The sequence below is a fragment of the Coturnix japonica genome, chromosome 5 (assembly GCF_054131305.1).
Source record: "Coturnix japonica strain WE chromosome 5, WE-NBRP24, whole genome shotgun sequence".
NCBI lineage: Eukaryota > Metazoa > Chordata > Aves > Galliformes > Phasianidae > Coturnix > Coturnix japonica.
The window spans coordinates 36,108,436-36,130,863 of record NC_140667.1 but is presented as its reverse complement, the minus strand read 5'-3'; the positions used below and the strand labels follow the sequence as shown (position 1 = coordinate 36,130,863).

Below are 22,428 nucleotides of genomic sequence, written 5' to 3'. Positions count from 1 at the left end.
CATTTTGCAAACAATAAATTATAATTTATCTCACAATGAACAAGCAGATCACAAGGGGCAACTCTATAAACACAAAGCTTAGATGAATGTCTCAAGCTTTATATGGAAAGAACTCTGATATGAAGTCTGGGAAAATGCAGCCACTTGAGCTACACTAAGCCTGCTTACTGCTCTCTACAGTGATTTTCATAAGTAACTTCACTGTGAAAAATAATTTTCTAAAAGCTTTATCCCTCAATTGTACCACTGTTGTATACAGTTAGTGCTCACCCAAAGGCAGTTTCATCACCCAGCATGCAAAAAGAGGTACTGATTTACTGCAAATTTGCACAAGTTTCAGTTTTAGGTTGTCTCCCACAGTGTTAACACAAACTAAGGTTTTCACAATGCTTTTTAATACATGCTTTCATTTGCTCACCACTTCTCCAGTACAGCCTACAACTGGTCAGTTAAATACAGGGTTCACCTCCCTACCTGTAGGCCAGCTAGGCATGTTAAGTAACCACGTTGTTTCAAGATGCTTCTGTCTTCAAAGACAAGCTTAATCACAGCACTGTAGTTAAGGATTCCTCTAGTTAACCACATTCTCAGTTTCAGGGATGGTCATCCCAACCTGGAAAAACGTACATACTTGCTATATCTAAGGATACACAAACACTTATTAGCTCTTAATCGACTAACAGTGCTAGGATAGAAGACTGCTGGTTAAGGGTCTATGACTAAACATATGGACAAAGGATATGCAGAATATATCCAGTGTTAATTACCATCTGGTATTTTTTGGGAAAAGGTATCTATAAGAGAAGCAGAAGCCCACTTTGCCATGTCCAAGACATACTTTTCATCAGTTTATACCAGATTTCTCTTTTTGGCAAGACTAGAGTTAAATCCAGCACATGGTGACATACGTTATGCCACAGCAGTCTGTTTGGGAAAGCTACTCTCAAGTAATACGGCATACGCACTTCCATTGCATTTTTTGCAGAGCAGACGGTACACTTTATCTCCCCATGAGAACAAAGTCAGTGGACAGTATGCTTAAGAGACTGCAAAGTGAAGTTACACACACTACTTGATAGAACCACTTTGCACAATATAAACTTGTTTATACACTATAAATTTACATTGTAGAAGTTGTTTGTAAGCTGTTTGCCACAGTGCTGTTAAGCTTGTCTGATGCATTGTTGTTGGTTTGTTGGTTGGTTGTTTTGTGCTTGGTTGGGCTTTGTTTTTCTTTCAGAGCGAAAGCACTTCATTCCCACTTTCTGCAAATGAAACACTGTGTGCATTTTGAGAATGGGAAAAAAAAAAGAAAGAAAGAAAAAAAGAGAGTCTGATGAAGGTCACTTTTCTTTTTTCAGCAAAACTAGCTTACAGACTTGGTACAGCAAATATGAAGCGGCATACAATACAAAGCAACCTGCTGTAAAATATAATGGCTGGGAGCAGCTAAAAGCTTCCACAGTGTTTGCCTTTCTTTTCTGAATGCCTCATTTTGTAGAAACGTACCTCAAAATTGGAGAGAAAAAAGCAGCACATGAATGGAGCTGTTATTCAAGACTTGTGCTGTTTATAGCTTGCATTATTCTATATGTGTGCATACCAGCATGCATACACATATGTATTATAATATTTAGTTACATATATGTTTACACTCTAATACAGAACATTACTACTGACTTGCGGAATCAAACTCTATAATCCAAAGATGGGTTATAAAGCAGGTATGTTTATTCCAGCGTTGCGCAGCGCTGGGTGCAAGGGGGATAGTTCCACCAAACTTGCACACCGTAAGGAGAAAAGTGTGTTACAGATATAGGTCAAGCTAATACATAATCAATAGTTTCCTCCTCAGTTTGATTACATATTCATTACATTCCCTATGACCCCATTCTCCGCAACCCCATTCCCTCATTTCCCTTGACCCCATTCCCCGCGACCCTTGCCGTTGTTTTAGGGTGAAATTCTTCTTCTGTTCTCTTCTTGGTGTTATCTGCTAGTATCGTTCTCCCACCTCAGTATCATCTTGCCAGGAAATATCTAATCCTTCTTTTTGTCAGAGGTCTCCGGACAGTTTCTTCTTATCTTTATTGCCCTCTTCTCTGGTTCTCTTTTGACTAAGTGTCTGTAATTCCCCTTTTTTCCTGCCCTTTTAAATGTAAACAATCTACAGTTACCCTTTGTCTTGGTTTCTGTGAAGTTCCCCTTTCCCTTTCTATAGCAAAATGTTACCACCATTTTGAGGCTTTGCTCACTCTTCACTTCTATATAATACTTAAAATCTTGTGAAGTAATTATTTTATTGTAAAATAATTGTATATAGCATATAAAAAATGAAGAGAACAATACTACCAATTAACCAGCACACACCAAACAGTTATACAGCAATCCCTCCTGAGAACAAGGAACAGCAGATGCCGGTATGGCTTATCTGCCCTCAGGCAGCAGAGTTCCCCCACTAGTGATTACAGGCTGCCATCTGCTGGTGCTCTTAAATTCTTTTCAAAAAATTCTTAAGACATCGTATTTTTCGCACTGTTTCTGTGATCCTATATGCTCTGAATGAAAGGCTTGGGCTGGAAGTGACCGTAGAGCCCACCCAGTCCAAACCTGCTCTGAGGGCAGAGCTGCCCCCCACCAGCTCAGGCTGCCTGGGGTCCCATCCAACCAGGTCTTCAGTGTCTCCAGAGACAAGGCACCACATGTCCCTGTTCATAGCAGGGAGATGGACAAGACGGCCTTTAAGTGTCCCTTCCAAGTAAAGATTCTATGTTTAAATGGATTTGTTTTAGAGAAAATAAAAAATACAGAAAATAATAATAATAATGCTGCACTCTAAGTATTATAAAATACAGAAATAACTGTTACTATTATATAACAAGGGACAAGAGCTTCTCTTAAAATGAGTTTGGAAAGCAAAATCACTTTGGTAGTAACAAGTATTAAAATTCCCTGGATCTGCTATTGTTAGTGGAAGAAATCTCAGGCTTTAGTAAGCACCCCACTTTGAACTGGGCAAAGTCTAGGCTGTAGCAATCCTACCATAGTGCCTTTCAGATAAGTTCAAGTGTTACTGTTCAGCCTGAAAAATACTATTGTAATTTAGTGGAACAGTGGTCCTTAGAATCACTAGCATCCTTATTAGCAACTTCATTCCAAATGACAAGGAAGTACTATTACGCAAAACATTTCCACTGTCTTTAGAAAAGTTTAGGAAATATTTTTTTATGTTATAAATTCAATTTAGATGAAACATTTGAAGAAAAGAGATGATAATATATTGCTTCAAATAAATTAATTTTTCAATCATGCAACCTGAAGTCTTCTTGTTATACTGTGTAAATATATTCTTCATCCATAGCCCATTTCCTTTCAAAAGCATCTAGCATGGCTCCCTCAATTGTGAACGAGTGTGATGCTAAATTATGAAATCAGAAATAAAGTGGGTCACCACTGAGTATTGTGCAACAGATGAAAAGCTCTAAAAAAACAAACCTCCATGCAGCCAACCACAGAATTAAACAATATTTTTACGAATTAGAGATACCATCCAGAATATAAAATTAGTACAAGCAGAAGAGAGAAAACAATAGTCCGTGTCACTTAAGATGTTCTGCCAACAGTGAGTCATAACTGATTGTCCTTGGTTTTGAGTTTTAAATGTGAAGATAAAAATCTTATAAATGTCCATTTATGTTTGACATTCAAGAGGGGTTAAGCTAAAGAAAATCAGCACTGAATACTGAAAAAAAAAAAAAAAAAGGATCTGAGGGAAAAGTTTAACCTCTCTTCATTCTGATTTAACTTTGATGATGTTCTATACATGATGAGGGTACTGCTATCTCACAACCCATCAGCAGGTAATTCATAAAGGGATCAAAGAAGGAAAATGCCATAGAGGCATGCATAATTTAACAATTTCATCAATAAACAATTCTTTAGATAATAAAGAGCACTGAGAGAGAAATGTGGAGAAGGAAAAAGGGGAAAAAGACCCCATTTTTGCATCACACTGACACCACTCTGCATGGAAACTTTGGATTTGTGCACATACAGGAAATCAAGTAAATATTTTCCCAGTTTGCATCAACCACCATGATAATCACGCACTTAAACGTAGCTGCACATAAAAGTATACACTATAGTAAATTATACTTGATGCACTTGTGTAGGTCACAGTACCCCAAAAATAAGGAAAAAAAGAAAAGATGGAAGTAGAACAAAATGGAAAAGGCAGTAAACAACTGCTTAATCACCTCAGGCTTCACAAACTTAGTTTTAGTAACAGAAGAAACAGCATTAGAAACATCAGTAAGTAAATACCTCTCAGGACACCATAGCATGTAGTTGCTATGATCTGGTAAAGCCTGGCATAATTATTCTGATTCTTGAATTCAGCATTAGTCATAAAGAATTTCTCTGTGTTGTATTTTGCAGCATACCACCTGTTTTGTTTGTTTGTTGTTATTTTAATTGTAGTTATTAAGCATGGTAAAACTAGTATTTTTTAAAGTTATTAACAATTCATTTTTCAAATTACTGCAAAGCAGGAAATCAGAAATTGCTTTCTAATCATCTTATGGTCACATTTTAATTTCATTTCCAGAAAAACTACCATTTCAAACAGATTTCCAGTAACACACTAATGCATGTTATAATACAAATATTAATGTATCACCATAGAACATCTAGACCTATTTTAATTTAGTTTATAAACATCCATTTTTAAACAAAGACTAATCACGATTAAATATAGAATACTTAGGGATTCTTTTTTTCTTAACTTTTATGCATTTTAATTTCACTTCATTTATTCCAGTTGTATGGGAAACTGGTAATCACAGCCTGAACCTCTGACTAATCAGCTGAGGCAAGTGATGGGTCAGCTGTGGGAGCACAGGTGAAGGTAATTCAGCTGTGCTCCCGGAAGCAATGGAGCTTGACTCCACCTCTCCTAGACTTCATTTAAGGGCTGACTAGGCAGCGTCTCTGTTGGAGATCACTCCTTCATGGAGATTGGGTGATCAGCCTCAGCATTTTCCAGCTAGACTGAAGGCATCAACATTGGTGAGTTTTTCTTAGGTAGCTTTTGGCTATCTATTTCTACCATTCTTGTATTATTTCCTATCTTACACCAGTCAACAATAACATATCTTAGAAGTGGAAAATCTCATCGCTGTAGGTATTAAAAGGAAAGAAGGCAATCCAGGAGAGCAGGGATAGAGTCAAACGCTTTTCTGAATTAAGTCACTAGTTGTGATATTCAATTTCCTTTTTTTTTTCCCCCAGCCTAAATGTAAGTATAACAAGCATAGAAATGTTTACAATATAACGTGATGCTACAAATGCAAAATTTATTTGCCAGAACAAAGCTAAACTTCTTGTCTATTACACTGGCTACACAATTACCACATAGGTATGCACGAACAGGGGCTATAGAAAAAGAGCTTAAAGTATTGTGTTAAGTACTCAAAAAATAAAGTGTGACTGCAAAGACAACAAAGACAATGGCAACATTTTTTATTTTCATCTCAACAATACAACCTAACAAAAATCATTTTGGAGTGCACAAGAAGAAAGTCAGTTCTTCTCTTTTCTGAGGCAAAGACAACTATTTAGCTCCTTCCTTTCACCGTCTTCTCCATAGTATGCTGCAACTGGGTGGTTAATTTAGTGCATAGGTAGAGCCTGACAGTTTATTTTGATCACACTGATTCATACTTATATCTCCATGTTCAGATGAGGCAATTCATAGAAACTTAGAACAAAAATCATAATCTATTACTCAGGCTTTTCACATGCCTCTTCAAAGGTGATACAGCAACACATTTACATGGAAGAAAATGACCTCAACATTTTCTCTCAATCTGAATTACATGGCCCTCTCAAATTCAAGTTCTCGGAGTAGTTTTCATGCACTGCAATAGCTTATGTTGCACATTGTCTACTGCCAGTGGCAAGGAACAGGGAGTCTTACAAAGAGGAGTAGAAGTAAAAAGTGAGACCTTGTTAGCATTTACCAGCATCTGATAGCCATCCACCTTAAAACTATTACTTCTCAGGTGCTCCAGGCAACATAAAACCACCATCACTGTAAGCATTTATACTGGTTGGTAGCACACATCCTTTTATCACCAGTGTCTTTCAAGCCTTTTGTTTATAGTTACTACTACTTTCATTTACCAAACAATTGAATCAGTTATTTTTCAACACTAAGAAATAAAGAACTATATATAAACTCATAATTAAAATATTGCATTCTGTTCTCATAACTGTGGCTAGTTTAGAGCTGAAACAAAGTAATTATATTAGTAAGGAAAATACAATGTGTATAAAGTATATTTAGATATTTCTTGCACGCTGGACATTTTTAATTAAAGTGTGAGAAATGGGTAAGTAAAACCAATATCTTTTCGCGTGTAATCAGTCTCTTCTTTTATGCTGACTGCTTGCTTGTAGTCTTCTAAAGCTTCTCTACTGAAACCCAATTTAGCACGAATATCGGCTCTAAGTCTGTACATCATGGCATCATTAGGCTGAATCGACAATGCTGTAAAAATCAGAAATAGAATGTTAGGTAAAGAGAATCACACAATTGCAGGGGCTGGAAGGGATCTCAGAGATCACTGAGTCCAGCTGCCCTGCTAAAGCAGTCAAAAAAGCATTGTCAAAAAGTCTGTGTTCTAATTCTTATCCAAGCATTTTTTCCATAAGAGAAAACGTTACTTACTAATGTTCCATGAAAAGGTAGGCAACTTTGTCACAACACTTATTTCTTAGACTTTGTTATCTTTTTGATACAATTTATGCATTTCGCCTTCAACACTGAACAGCAGAAACTTTGCTGTCCTATGTAAAATGAGCAAAATCTAAAAGAGGAAAACTCTCACTATCCACATTCTACTACATGGCAAGGAAACCAAGGTTCTCCTCAGTTTCTCTATTATATAAGTAGTATTTAGAAAACTGATGGGAAGTTTAATCTGATGTATTAAAATTCTGCTTTAGATAGAAAACTTGTAGTCTAGTCAGTTGATGCTTCTCTTGCTGCAACCCAGGGTGCAGCTGGCTTTCTGAGCTGCAAGCACATATTGCCAGTTCACAATGAATCTTTCATCAACCAACACCACCCAGATCCTTCTTCTCAGGGCTGCTCTCAAGCCATTCTCCACCTAATTTGTATCTGTGCTTGAAATTGCCCCAACCCAGGTGCTGGACCTTGATAAAAGCTTGTTTCAGATCCTCTTCTCTATGAAACGTGCAATTACCCCACAAAAGCTAATGGAAGACTAAAACCATTTCAACACTTGTTCTAGGATAAGCACACACTAAATCTCTTGCTAATACATGAAATAAGCTACATGAAACACTTTTGTATGTCACCTAAATTCTTCACCACATGCAACAATTTTGGTATGTATAGTATTTTCCTGCACTTCTTGCAGCAATTTTGTTTGGAACCCGGTTCTAAACTAGTTCAGCTGCTATGACACGGTATGAAACAGTTTCTTCTAATTTACACAATCCTTTTAGGTATAAGAATGGAAGAAAGACTAAAATTAATCAGTCATCCTCTATTACTCACATCATAATATCTGATCAAACTAGTTAGGAAGCATTAGCAAAAATACATACACAGTTGCTGAGTTATGAAATAAAAACAAGTTGCTATCATAATTTATTATGCTACTCTACAGTAGGTTAAAAAAGATTACCTGTTGAAATGTCTCTCTCAGCTAGTTCATATTGATTTAATGCATTATAGAAATTTGCCCTGTTAAAATACACTGCTGCAGAGAATGGGCAGAGGCAAATTGCCTTCTCAAAGTCTTCTTTTGCCTCTTCAAAATTTTTTAATATTGTATTTGTAACAGCACGATTCATAATAGCAGATTCATTTCTTGGTTCAAGCTTTAGTACCTCTGAATAATAGCAATAAGCCTAAAAAAAAAAAATAAAATTAATTATTGGAGGTAAGATAGACTGAATAAACATCCCTCAAATTTTAATATTCTGTTTAGCATTATTTGTGCATAGCAGAGGCATGCACAGCACGCACATGGCCAGAGCAGCTGGCCCTAACTGATCAAAGTGATATTCCACACCATGGTTGGCACAGTGGTGATGAGCTGATGGCTGGACTAGGTGCATAGTGGTCTACTCCAGCCTTAATTACCCTATAGAACATGATCAAAATCCGGGAGAAGGAAGGAGAGGGAGGATTAATTTAGACTTATTTTGTCTGTCTTGTCAAGTAACCATAATGTACAACAAAGGCCTGTTTCCCTGAAAGTGGTTAAATATCTGCATGCTGTTGGTAAGTAGTGAATGAATTCCCTGCTTTGCTTGTACATATAGCCTTTGGTTTACATATGAAACTGTCTTTATCTCAACTCACAAGTCTTCTCACTTTTACCCTTTCAGTTCTCTTCCCCATCACACTGGTAGGGAGATAGTGAATGGCTACATGGAGCTTAGCTGCCTACTAGAGTTAACCCAGAACATTCAAAATGGGGTCAATAACCATCCAGACAGACTTCTGAAAAAGGAACAGCTGGCTTCACTGAGTTATAATCACAGCACAGAATAAATGAACCACTCACTAGGGACAATTTGGATTAACATGCAATGTAGTTTATAGTCCAACTTCCATTCTTGAACTTTTACCTATAAAGAAACAGCTTCTAGAAGACAGAATAAGGAATCACAGCAATAGCAAAGATTAAGAGCAACCTTTCCAAGACCAGTCTTGATGAATGACTTCAGATGCAGATAAAAAGAATACAAGATCACAGAAGCTACATGCCACTGGCCTTGTAGTCTTAAGGAATTTATGATCCAAGTCTGACTAATTCACACGAGCAACAAGGAGTCTAAATCTGAGAGACAAACAGGAACATGAAATTGCTTTCTGACATCACTGACTTCTTGTGCTGTATGAAGTACAATCTCAGCTTAAAACCATATGTCAAGTCTGTATTATACATGATGAATTTCTCAACAAGCGAATTGCAAGCCAGACTGTTTACAGATACAATTCTAGTAGGGGATTAATTCAAGTTGATCAAAAGTGCTGAAGCATCTTTACTGGTTCTGCATTCCTACAGGTTCTGGACCATAAAGTTCTAATCAAAAGCCTAACTTTGCCCACAAAATGTGACAAAAAGCATGACAGGAAGCTGGGGGGGAATATCAGCATAAGGGCCCTCCTCACAGGGAGAAAAATAAATGTTTTGAATACTCTTAAGAGGAATTGAAGTATTCTGTATTTGGACAATGCATACTGTATTATAGCAGAATTAGGAAATTTAAAGTTCTTAAGATACTGTAGTTACAGATGTAATATCTAATTTCTTAAAGCCCATCAACAGAAGATTCTATTCATTTCCCTTCTAATGGTGTTATGGTGAAACTGGCAAGTTATTTAACACACAGCAATTAGGCTTCAGGGAGCTTACTTAGCATCAGTGAGATTTTGGTACCATGCTCTGTTACAGGTTTTTGTGATGAGTATCTTAACTGCTATGAATCTCAATTCATGCCAATGCTACCATATATGGTAATTACTTATTACTAACTACTATAGTTTAATTTTCTGTTAGAGGATCAGAAAATTAATCTAAAAAAGCTTCAAGTTAAGCATATTAGAAGACATCTTTGTACCATTGGTATTTATTAATAAGTATAAAGATTTTTTTGAAGACAGCATAGAGACAGTATAAATTTTCTGAAGACTTACCTGTGAAAATTGATGATTATTGAAGTAGATGTTTGCTGCACTGAAATAAGCTAATGCACAGTTGGGGTCAACAGAAATTGCTTGTTGATAGTCCTTCATGGCACAGGATAAATACCCCATTAACTGATTGATGATACCTCGATTTGTTAGCAGCTGAGCAGTGGTAGTGAGCTAGAAGGAGTTAGCAGAGGCATCCTTATTAGGGAAAATTTACCCTTACGTAGTAATTAATTGTTTTTCAAAAATACATATAGTTAAAATAGAATAGCACTTAAGAATCCAAATCATCAATTGTTCGTGTATAACGTTGGCTAGCTTCATAGAAACAGGTTGATCTTAGTAAAAACCACTTTAATCTCACACTTACCTTTAATGCAGCATTTACGTCTTGAAATGCAGAAAAAATTCCACCCATCTGAAGAGAGACTGAAGCTCGCCCTTCATATGCAGTGTCACATTTTGAATCAATAGCAATGACAGCTGTTAACTGTTTCCAAGCACTCTGAAGCTTTCCAAGGGCCTAAAATGAATTGCAATATGCACACAAAAAGAAATCCACACAATATCAAAAACCCCAATTGACAAACTTAAGAAAGCTAAAGTAGAATAAGGAAGCATCCTTATATTTACTAATGCAGTTACCTAAATTACAGGAAAAAAAAAATTAAAATGGTTTTGTTAATTATGCAATACTTATTGTCCTTATAACCATGCAATATATCCACCACAAATGTTTTACCTGAAAGTATTTCCCCTTTTTATCGTAGAATTAACCAAATAGTTGAGGTTGGAAGGCATTTCTGAGAACTGTCTATTGTAACTCCTTGCTGTAAGCAGGATCATCTACAGCAGATCACTCAGCTTTGTGTCCAGCTGGGTTCTGAACAACTCCAAGGATGGAGATTTCACAACCTATGTGTGTAATTGCTCTTGGTGTTTGGTCATTCTCGCAGTAAAAATAATGATAATTTGACTTTTTCAATTGAATTTACTGTATTTTAGTTACTGCTCTTTTAGTCCTGTCCTACCACTAGGCACCATTAAGAAAGCCTGGTTCCTTTTTCCTCTGTGCTCCTCCACTATCACAGAATCACAGAATTGTAGGGGTAGGAAGGGACCTCTAGAGATCATCAAGTCCAACCCCGCTGCCAAAGCAGGTTCCCTACAGCACTATGTATTTATACACACTGATAAAAATTCCCCCTTATACATTCCAATCTCCCTTTCCCTGCAGCAATACATGTGGACTAATTATGTAAAGGTTGAAAGCTAAATATCTAGTTCCCTAAAAAAATACGCACATGTATCTTTAAGTCCTAAAAGTATGATCAGGCTGAAGAAAAGGCATTTAGTGAGATTTAGGCCTCTTGAAATTAAGCATGTGCCATTACGTGAACTTTCTAGGCTTCTTTCTGCCTCTGAGATGTCTAATTTCTATGTATTCCCTCCAAGCACTAGTAAGAAATCAACTATACTGGTAAATATGTAAGCTTAAGGAAATTTTTGACACCTGTGCCAAAAGATCTGACCCAAGTTACCGACATTAGTCCCTCAGCCACACTTTGTAAAAATAACTCCCAGCAAAATTCATGACAACTCAAGAAATTTCAGGTAAATGGATATAATAAATCAAAGTAAATCATAGGAATTAGAAACAGAGGAAGGAAAGCTGTCAAGTCATATTTTATATCCCTTTGCTAATATAGAATTACATTTTCTATGTAGTTAAGTATTTTTCAGTAATCATAAGCTCTTTTCCAAGGGATATTAGCAGATTTGCTAACTCTATTATAGGTAATTGGAACAAATGAAATTGTTTCACAGTGATTTTCCATTTTTTGCCACTTCTTAAATTTGTAAACAGCTCATACACATAAATATACAAGTTCTTAATTTTCATTTATCTGATAATCAAATATACAAACCAAAGGTAAAGTTACTTGCTATTTCTTTAAAAACAGATTTACAAGACAACTGTGTAGAAGTGTGGAGAAAAGAGTGGTCTATTCATTGACTTAAAAAGAAAACAGACTACACTCTATCTTAAGTACACACACTGTTCTATATTTTGTATTTTGCATGGACAGGGATGCCAGTCTAGCAGCCAGCAGCTCCGCCCATGGCAGGGAGTTGGAACTAGATGATATTTAAAGGTCCCCTTCAACATAAGCCATTCTATGATTCCATAGAAATACACACATTGTATAAACCTTATTATGTTAGATTATACACTGTAATGACAATGAGATTTGGTGTCTTACCTGCAAGATGTATCCTAAGCAAATTCTGGCTTCTGTACACATTGGATTCAGGTGAATTGCTTTCATGAAATCTTTCTGTGCTTGTTCAAGACCAGCCTGACCATTTTTCATATATGAATTTCCTCGTCCAATATAGGCTTCCACAGAAATGGGTTCTAGTTTGAGAACCTGAGTCAATGACCTCGCAGCTTCTTCAAACTCATTTAGTCTAAAAAAATAAAAAAATAAAAAATATAAAAAAGAAGAGATTAATATTACTTCTGTTTAATGCTTCAATAATGTATAAACAAGATTGCCCTCAAAAAGTAGTTCAATTCTGACTGAAGGGAATAGTCCATTTCTTAACTTTGCTTTCTATGTACATCTTGATGGTTATTATAAAAAGAAGATAGTCAAACATCAGTTTAAATTCCTTGATCTGAAGAAGAAAGCAGCAAAATTCATTCCCTTTTTATCCTGGGTGATATTTGTCTGAAATGGGAATGACTGACTCCATGTGTCACTACGATAAGCAGTCCTGTCTACCGCTTTTCCCTCTCTCCATCCTCAGTACTCTCAATATGAAAAAGTACATGGAAAAAACAAATTCTAGGAAATATTTCATTTTTGTACTCCATACCAAAGTTACATCATACCGAGAATGGCAGGTTCCAATAGCTTGAAAGATCTGGCTATCACCTGGACTAAGCAGCGCTGCTTCTTTAAAATCCTGAAATGAACAAACCCCAAATGAGAATTGACATTGTTTCACTTCTAGGTAGTTCACTAGAACTGTGGTTTCTGCTGAACAGTTCTACACCTCCACAAGAAAAGGGAGATAATTTCTGATGTTGGTGCATATCAGAAGTACTCCATAACTATTTAACTGTTGTCATATTCTATGACCTATGATCTGATAGAAAGCTATGTGATACCACAGTATTTCTCACAAAGCTAGAAGTAATTTTCCCAGGACAAAAAAAAAAAAAAAAAAAAAAAAAAGCTTCCCAGAGCGGTGTTGTTTTTAACAGAAACGATAACTATTGTTAAATACATATATATTGAAAGTATGTTTTGCTACATGCAATTTCAACAGAACTTCCAGTAAGCAAATTACTTTAATGACTACTGTTTAAAAGTTACAGTAAACCAAAGTCATATTTGCATTATAACTCTGCTCACAATGTTCTAGTGAAGGACATCCCATTGTTATTATAAATCACCGTTTCAGGGCTTTTAACTTTTCCTTTTTACTAACACACACAACACTATCAAAACGTTTGTGGTTTTTCAATAAAAACCTTGTGTTTGAAAGAGTAGTTTTTAATACCTAGGTTTTAAGCCTACTACTTAAACACTCTGAATGAGGCATTTGCATTGTGTCAGACATTTCTTTCTTTCTTGAGATCTGACCCTCCCTGTCTTTCAATAAAAGTCACACACACAGAGGAAGAGAAAACAAGCTCACGCAATCAGATCCCTCCATTTACTTAGGATTCTGCAATGAATCAGTATTCATTTAGACCCAAAATAAATGACAAAGTTTACCAAAAAAAAAGTGCTTTATTTTTGTGGGGGTTTTTGGTTGTTTTTTTTTTTTCTTTTTTTTTTTTTGTTTTGTTTTGGTTTTGGTTTTGTTTTGTTTTTTACAAAAAGAAGGACAAGACAGTTCTCATTAATTGAATTTTGTTCAATTCTTGTACTTAACTCCAGCTGTATAAAATTGAAAAATGACCAGAACCGTCTTTTAATTGCAGATTCACTGCCCAGTTTGGTATTAGATGCAGAGCAAATTAAAAGTGAGCCTTAACTACCATTTAGAAACCATTTAGAAACTACACCATTAAGAGAAAAACCTAGATTTGCTCTACACAGATAAGGATTATTTATTTTTACCTCACAGGCAGTAGCGTCATCACCAAGTTCCAGGTAGAGTAATCCACGATTGATGAACACTTTTAGAACTATTTCCTTACTCATCTCATGTAGAAGAAAAATTCCATAATCTTTCAAAGCCTGTTAAAAAAAAAAGGCATTTTACACAACTATTTATTCAGAGAGAAATATACATTGACTTCCATAATTATGTACATATCTAATCCCAGAGTACAAAATCAAAGTTAATACAAATATATTAAACAGACTTCATTAAAACTCATTTTGTTATTTAAATTTTATTTTTTTTAACCAACCAAAATTTATAATGGCTTCTTCTTCTAAAATTTTTGTCCATATTATTATTTCTAATGATGTCATAAATGATTATGCATTTATCATTGAAATAAACTATTTGTTAAACTTTTTACAAATATATTTTATTTTTACTGAAAAGATTAAGCACTACTTGTATTAACTGAATTTTCCTTTAAATTTTGTGAAGTTAGTGTTATGAGCAGGTATTAACAACAGAGTGATGTTGTAAAATTATGAACTGTACCTTTCTGAAGTTCTTTATTTGATGATAACAGATTGCTCTGTTATAATATGCCAAAATACAGGTATTGTCAAGATCAATAGTTTTTGAGAAATCTTCAATTGCAGCTATAAACGTCTGGAAATGAAAAAACATTACATAGAAGTTATAATTCACAACATCATATATTACTCCTGAAATTACAGCATACTGTAAAATTTAGTTGCATAGCTTTCCATTCTTATTTCTTCATGAGTACTTGAAGGTATCATTTCACTAAAAACTAGTTACTGTAGAGGGAGTACTTTTTTCAAAAGCTCTATTAGGACAGTCAGTATTTATTTCCATGAAAATTACATTAGTGTTATAGTGCTCTCTGGAGCTATTTGATTTAAAAAATCTCATTTACAAAACACTTTTTTTTTTCAACATAATCACCTCCATTAACTGTGCATTTTTTTCCCAGCAGTGTACAAGAGTTTGTATGTCACACTCACAGAAGTCTGCCTGACTGCCTGTCCATGTGAAACTCATTTTCTGGACATCACCTCTGCTGAAACGCACCACCTACTCCTGCACTGTACACATCAACTGTTTGGTCTCATCAACAAGAATTGGTGGATGTCAGACACAAATAATTTCCACACTGAAGTATTCAGTTCCTCACTTTTGCTTCATACACACTTCCATGTCAGACACCATTTTGTCAGACTGCTCTGCTGCCACCTGTCACACACGGCAGCAACACGTAACGGAATACTGGCAGAAAGTTCAGCCTCTGCTGCCATACCACAAGCAGCTGCCTCTGATGTTGTGGCCCACCATAATAAAATAGGAAGGATTACTATCAGCATGACCCTCGTGCACTAGGTTCTAAGGGAGAAAGCAGCAGTACAACAACAAGAGATAACTACCTTATTTTGATACTTCAGTATTCCTCGGTAAAAATAAGCGTGTACATTGTCAGGATGAATTTTGATTGCCTCATTACAATTCATAATTGCCTTCGAGTATCTGCCTTCACTTTCATAGTAAGCAGCACGACCCATATAAGCCTACAGAGTTGAAGACAGAATAATGCTAAAAGAAAAAATAAAGCTGCTTATTTAAAACAAGGTTTAAATAAAAGAAATAACAAGCTTTATAAAAATATAGATCATTGTGCTTGCTGGCAGGTTACAAGGCAAAATATCCATAAACGCAGAACTAGTCATATTCTAAACCCATCCTAACATGCCTCAAGGAAACAAACTATCAGGTGTTTTTAATATTACCTGGAAATGTGATGGACAAAGGAGAAGTGTATGATTGAAGTCTTGGATGCACTTTGTTTCATTGAGTTGCATTTGACACAGCCCTCGTTGATAAAAAGCATCAGGGTATCTTGAATGTAGTCTTATAGCCTTACTAAAAGCATCACAGGCCTAAAAGTATTACAGTCATCTGGGTTAAACAGTTTGTTTGTACAGCTGAAACCACAGGCTGTCAAATTCATAGATTCATTTAAACAGGGAGATATAAGTTATTTATGCATTTTGAATATAATATGTATCCACTTTTCTATTGCTTTTGTCCACTGTGACTTAAAATGCCCTAATAGTACAATCATAACCACAGGAACGTACAACCTAACTCATTTTATGATCTTCAGTGAAACTTATAAAGCACATAGTCTTCTGTCTATAAAAGCTGAAACTGTGCAGTTATTTGTTACAGTGGTTGACATGAAACTCCTTCATAATTCATCCAGGCATTTTTTTCTTCCACATTGCTCATTACATAGTCATGGGCTCTTTCAGGATGTAGAGCTATAATATCAGGTGTGCAATGGCATGCATAACTTATCAGTTGTCTGAATTATCTGGTATGGTGACACGTAACAACTTTGAAAGCCTTCTTCCAAAAGAATATCCACTTTGACTTATGACAGTGCAGATCAGAGACAGGTGTGAAATAACATTGTGCTCTGTGAAAGTTTGCCATTTCACATGATTCTAATTGCAGTCTTGAGCCTTTAGTAAATCAGCAAATGACACATGTTTACTAAAATATCAACATAGAAAGCATCCTCGGCCTGCCACAAAAGCTCACAGGTCAACTTTAATACTTTTTTTTCAGGAAGACTTTAATTTTTTTTCCACTACCTCAAATCTGAAATATTCATTTTATTGAAAAAAACGTTATTATTACTAATGGATAATGCATATAAACAAAGTGCCAAACAGAATCATCAAGGGGGTGTTTTGAGCTACAGTAATACAAAAAAAAAAACCACACACACACACAAAAAAAACACTTCAAATGCAAACTCCATATTTAATACAATCATCTAGGATTTCCTTTGTCTAAGTTTAGTAGAAATCAACAAAGCCACTGATTGCTACATGGGTATTTGTAAGATCCGTGAAAGTATTGATAAGAAGGTAAGAAATTGTGCCATTTTCTAATGATATCAGAATAGGAATTATTTTCATGCATTAAAATCAGAACATTAACACTGAAAAATGGTTCACAAACTTGCAAGACAATCTGGCATACGTCATAAGTTAAAAAGAATTGTTAAGGCAGTTAAAGTTGTTGAAAATAGTGACATTATTCATTTGGTTATCACTTTTATCTGTAGGCACTGGAGTCAAAGGAGTCAAATATATGTAACTAATACCAACCTCTGATAAATTTACTTGTTCCATATAACACAGGCCCAGAAGATAATGCATTTCTGCAGCCTCAAATGTATGAGGCAGGGTTTTGTCTGAGGTCATCAGGAGATTTATAGCTTTCTTAAAACTTTCCACAGCATCCTACAATACAGGGAATATCAAGAATTTTAAAGCACTTAAGTGAAATTTTAAAATGTTTTAGTCTTCGGAACATAAATGTAAAAATGACAAGCACAGAGTTCCTTAATGCTGGAGCAGCATAGCCTGATTTCTGGTCATTTACTCAAGTTAGAAGAATTGTCTAAATCCTTGCCAGCAGTGAGGCCCCCTCACTGGGACTAAAACTCTGAAGAATCAGGGCAGGACTTTAATACACCCCTCTTAACTGTGACAACTGAGATGTGTCAGTTGGTACACGTACAGAGAGCAGGAGTATGGTTTTTGCACAGAATATACCTAACATTCACTTAAATATATATATTAAATATATTTAATATTTAAGTATTTATGCACAAACAGAAAGACCATGCGTGTGAAATAGAGAACTTGATAGATAGGGAGATTCAAGTTATTCCTGATCTACTTGTTGCTTGCTGCTGTTATTTAAAGAAACGAGACTCTCTACATTTTTGCATAAATAAATAGTACTGTACAAAAAGAAATTACATATCTATACTGGCAATTTCAACAATTCTGCAGGCCTCAGGCATTAGCTAACTGCATGAGCCAGAGAAGTGACGGTATTAGTTAAATCCTATGACAGAAGTATTCAAAAACTTGAAAAATACTTGCTACAATATATATTCACTTCATGTACATTAATGACATACTTGTACAGTAATTAGAAAAAGAACACTAGATATTATAGTTTTATTTCACTAGACTAATATCAGTTATATCTTAATCTTTTTTCCCTCCCAATGAAAATGTATTAAAGTTCAAAACTGCAGAACTGCAGTTTTGCTGTTGTTGAAATGTCTGACACAGGTCTTCTTGAATTTTAAGCAGTAAGGTGCACCAAAGATGTACTTATATACTGAAAGATATAAAATATTACAAGATTAAGAAAAAACATCATCTTGCTTGGCATAGATGTATAACGTAGATGTTTCTAACCTCTGTTTTCGCAGCTTTCATTTGTATTTTTCCTAAGAGGACAAACATTGAAGGCTCAGGTTGAGTTGTAGCAGCTTTACGTAAGCACTCTATGGCTTCACTGTGGTTTTGACAAAATGACTGAATGAGTGCTTGCTGAACAGGCTGAAACTCCAAGGACACTGGAAGAAAACCAGCACAGAAAATGATAATCTTTTACTTCAACATGTGTTTTCCATTATAAAATCTCTTAATAATATGCCAGTTTCTGAATGCTGTTAAAATATTTTGTTTCAATAAGGTAAAAATAATTCCACATAAAAATCTCAAGCCGAACAATTATCAACAAGTGTTGCTCAATGGCTATACACCCACAAACCCTCCTCTTCCCACATCTAAGTCTGTGCTATGTTGAAGTATCACCATATGCTTGCATTGTTTTTATATTGCTACACTCTGCACACCCAAAATTAATCCCTAGGAGAGACAGATCATTCATCTTGAGCAGAATAGGTATTCATATGGATTCATGAGTAACCGTAAGGATACACTGTATACTGCCACTTTATGCTCATCACATAAAAAGGAATTTCTATACTGCAACATTTTTACTGTTCAAATGCATTGCGAAGGTTGAGTCCTGGAGCTATGCAGTATTTTATTAGGAAGCACTGTAAATAAGTACAGCACAGAATCTTTACTCTGTATTGCTTTTAGAGCAGAAATCAAAATTGAAAAGGAAGAAAAAGCACCACAAAACAGACAACAACAAAACAACAAGAACTCAAATAAGGAAATTCTGAAATCATAAGTGGTAATCAGGAAATAATGTACACTTACTGTCTTTAAACATTATCCTGTATTTTAGCTGATTCACAGTAACTAACTCATTAGAGTGCTTGAGCTTTTCTTTTTTTAAATGTAAACTCATAATTCCTTGATTAGAGATCACAACAAGAAAAGCAAACTGACATTACCTTCATTCATTTTTGCAATTTGGTGAATACATAAGCTTGCCAGTTCATATTTCTTCATCTCCATTAAATACTGTCCCCTGTAAGGAAATATTTGTTGGATACAATTAGTAAAGCTCTTCTCATGTATTTCTGTCAAAATGCAAACACTGCTGCAATTTATTTTCTTTTATAAAAAAGATGGGGGGGAAAAAATGAATAACAGTGTATTCCAGTAAAAACATTTGAATTATTTCCTTTTTATGCCCATCAGAATTATATATCAAATTTTAATTTTTCTCTTTAACATAAAAGCACCAAGATACAACATGTTTTCTTCTTTGGAGACTATAAGAATTAAAAAACTACATTTCCTTTGAGATTACATTAGCAGGATTTTTAACCTTTGAGAGCAGGGTTCAAAGCATACAAAGTGTCTACAAAAATATTTCCAGTGGGAAATGCTGTTAAGAGTAAGGTACACGTGAAGGCTTCCACTAAATACTTTCCTACCTCAGTTTCAGTAGATCTGTCTTATCTGGATAAAGATGAATGGCTCGATTTATATCTTTCACAGCATTTGATAAATTATGAATCTGTAATTTAAAACAAAACAAAAAAAAACTACTATTTATCTGATATTATGTACACAATTTGGAGACAATTATGTCTGTAAATGTGGCCCTACAGGACATAATAAACACATAATTATAATTCATGAGGCAAATGTCCTCTAAAGCAAGAGCTCAACACTTTCTAATTAAAAGGCTTGTCACCTGCAGATTTCCATACTTTCCCACAGGGCAGACTTGAACAACAGATATTTTCTTTTCTGAAATCCAAATAAGATTCTGGACTACTGCAAAGAAGAGTGGGACATTAGATCTACCTGCATAAATGTCCTGATTAATTTTAACTGCAAATCATTACAGCAATGATTTTTCAAGGCTGCATCTGTGGTCCCATTCACTGCTTTTCAGAAGGGGAACAGAAATGGAAGGAATCATTGCAGTGAAGATGTCAAGGACTGATCCAACCAGGTGGCTAGGTACCAGCTGGAACTGTCATCACAGAATATTTCTGGAATGCACACACTAATCTTAATTTAGCTACTCTACATATCTCAGTTATATTTCAAACAAACTACAGAAGCACCTGAGGATTGGTAGAAGACATCCAATATGGACTATCAGAGAAGTTCTTAAAGTCAGTATCAATAAAAAAAATAAAACTTAAAGATATAAGAGTCCATCCAAGTGAACTGATGAGTTAAAAGGTTTCCTTTAGTCAAATAAAATGAACACAGTTAAATAATTACTCAAAACACTTAGTAAGTGAATTAAACACTATGGGAAATAAATATTTCCATCTTTCCAATGACAGTTCTCAGAAATTAAGTCACACTGAAGACTATGTTCCTCACAATCCTGAGTTCACAAAAAACATCTGCTGGCAGAAGCTATTCTCTCATCTATGCAGATGTAAAACATTTTAATGGGAAACTAAATGTTATGTCTAGAACAAAAAAAAAGTGTTTCAATTTCTTTTAATTTATTTCAAGTATATCTTATTAAGTCCCAGAATAGATGAATGCTGATGTTAAAAAAAAAATCACATGAAATTTGAAATATTTTATGTTGCTTCATCACATGCCAACTTTGTTTTATACAATTACATACATTTCAAATACTATTATGGTGATGATGACAACTACTTGAAGTGTGTAGCTATAAACAGATTCTAACAATGTAGTATCAATGTGTAAATATTAAAATACTTGCAATCACACTGAATACAAAGCTGTTTAAGTGACAATAAAAAACTAAAGGGGAGTATTACCTTGTGATATGCTTGTGCTCTACACAAGTAGGCTTGAACATTGAGAGGATCAATTTTTATGGCATTAGTAAACTGCCGAATAGCTTCATAGTATTGATCCAGATGCAACAGCAGTATCAAACCAATATTTAGGTAAGCAAAGATGATACAGCTAAAAAGAAATATATATATATATTTTTTTTTGTTACTGCATGAAATAACATAACTTTATAAATTATGCAACAGGCTTAATTTGCTTTTATGACATTTATAACATATTTTGTGGTCACAATGAGCAAAATAGTAATAATTTCCAGCTGAGGAAATAGCTTCTATGCACAGAATAGATTAGCAATAGACCTAGAGGGTAATTCACATACACTGAATAAACAAAGGAACACTGAATTTTCCAATCTAGAGGCATGGTCTGCTTATAAAAGACTCCAAAAAAAAAAAACATACATGTCTCTCACCTAGCCTGCTCCTTTACTTTTTAGGCTAGCAGTGTGAGAGACCAGAGTTTCCAGGATTTGCAGTATGTCATGCAGCCATCTCTTGGAGAAAGTTACTAGGCAAGTTCTAGATTTCCAGCCAAAGAGACAGGAAAAAGGGAGTGCTGAGGGGGTTGTACATCTGCCACAGACTGGAATGGAAGCCTTTGCTCAAGACAATACTTTTTTGAGACTGAAAGAACTCTATTTTAAAAGCATGGGTAACTAATAACTGGAATAGGAAGCTTTTTCAATTTGCAAGACTGTCTCTAGAAGCCCTACCATGTAAACAGTCTGCTTATAGAGTACTAAGTGGCAGCAAGAAGTCCAATTTGCAGAAAGAGCATGAGCTTCAGTCACCAACTGTAACAAATCACAGGCAGTTTTGTTTTATTTTGTGTTATCTGGATTTTTTTGTTTGTTTGTTTTTGTTTTAATTTATTTCATGGATACTATTTAGTGACTTTGCTAAGCAAAATATTGTGGCATAATTCTTTTGGCAAAAAAAGTGCTTTCACCTGCATTGTACACAAACTTCCTTTCAGAAGACCTCTGAAATAATTACAGCATGAATGATCACCTGTAATTAGGATTTTCAGTTTCATCTTTCATTTGCCAAATAGCAATTTATTTGCCAAGTTGCCATATAAGGTTAAATAAAATTTAATCAAAAACAAATAATTATTTATTTTTAATATATTTGTACTGTGGCAAAAGAGATGAAAGATACTTTTTTTGAGAAGACAACATTATATTTAACATTATATTTAATTCCAATCTATTTTTTGAGTAAGTAGTGACTCAACTTTCCTTTATTCCTTTATTAGTACTTATCTTATTTACTTTTTTTTTTTTTTTTAGTATTTTTATGCTTTCAGGTAAAGTCCAGTTACCTGTCCAAAGCTATGAGGCTTTCAAAGTCACAGATTGCAAGTAACCATTGCTGTTGATTTGAGTAAATGACCCCACGATAAAGAAAAGAAGAAAAATTCTCCTGAGTGTCATTGATGAGAACTGTG

At 35.0% G+C, this 22,428-nt stretch overlaps 1 protein-coding gene across 8 annotated transcripts in view; it reads right to left on the bottom strand.

The window, feature by feature from the left end:
- Window positions 1-5,503: 5,503 nt before the first annotated feature.
- The window catches only part of TTC6 (tetratricopeptide repeat domain 6), a 49,308-nt gene continuing 32,383 nt past the window's right edge, over window positions 5,504-22,428 (bottom strand). For 6 of the 8 annotated variants that reach the window (XM_085550486.1, XM_015865045.3, XM_085550489.1 and 3 more), the window contains exons 17-32: window positions 22,303-22,423; window positions 20,940-21,090; window positions 19,614-19,696; window positions 19,125-19,201; window positions 18,169-18,329; window positions 17,059-17,193; window positions 15,667-15,816; window positions 15,307-15,447; window positions 14,417-14,530; window positions 13,876-13,995; window positions 12,636-12,709; window positions 12,001-12,208; window positions 10,107-10,259; window positions 9,740-9,910; window positions 7,716-7,941; window positions 5,504-6,550 (exon numbers count right to left, since the gene is read on the bottom strand). In XM_085550486.1, the coding sequence (XP_085406612.1) occupies window positions 6,375-6,550; window positions 7,716-7,941; window positions 9,740-9,910; window positions 10,107-10,259; window positions 12,001-12,208; window positions 12,636-12,709; window positions 13,876-13,995; window positions 14,417-14,530; window positions 15,307-15,447; window positions 15,667-15,816; window positions 17,059-17,193; window positions 18,169-18,329; window positions 19,125-19,201; window positions 19,614-19,696; window positions 20,940-21,090; window positions 22,303-22,423 (2,261 nt within the window). In that variant the 3' untranslated portion in view covers window positions 5,504-6,374. Of the gene's footprint in view, window positions 6,551-7,715; window positions 7,942-9,739; window positions 9,911-10,106; window positions 10,260-12,000; window positions 12,209-12,635; window positions 12,710-13,875; window positions 13,996-14,416; window positions 14,531-15,306; window positions 15,448-15,666; window positions 15,817-17,058; window positions 17,194-18,168; window positions 18,330-19,124; window positions 19,202-19,613; window positions 19,697-20,939; window positions 21,091-22,302; window positions 22,424-22,428 lie in introns of those variants that run through there. The other 2 variants (XM_085550488.1, XM_085550492.1) reach the window with 2 other exon arrangements.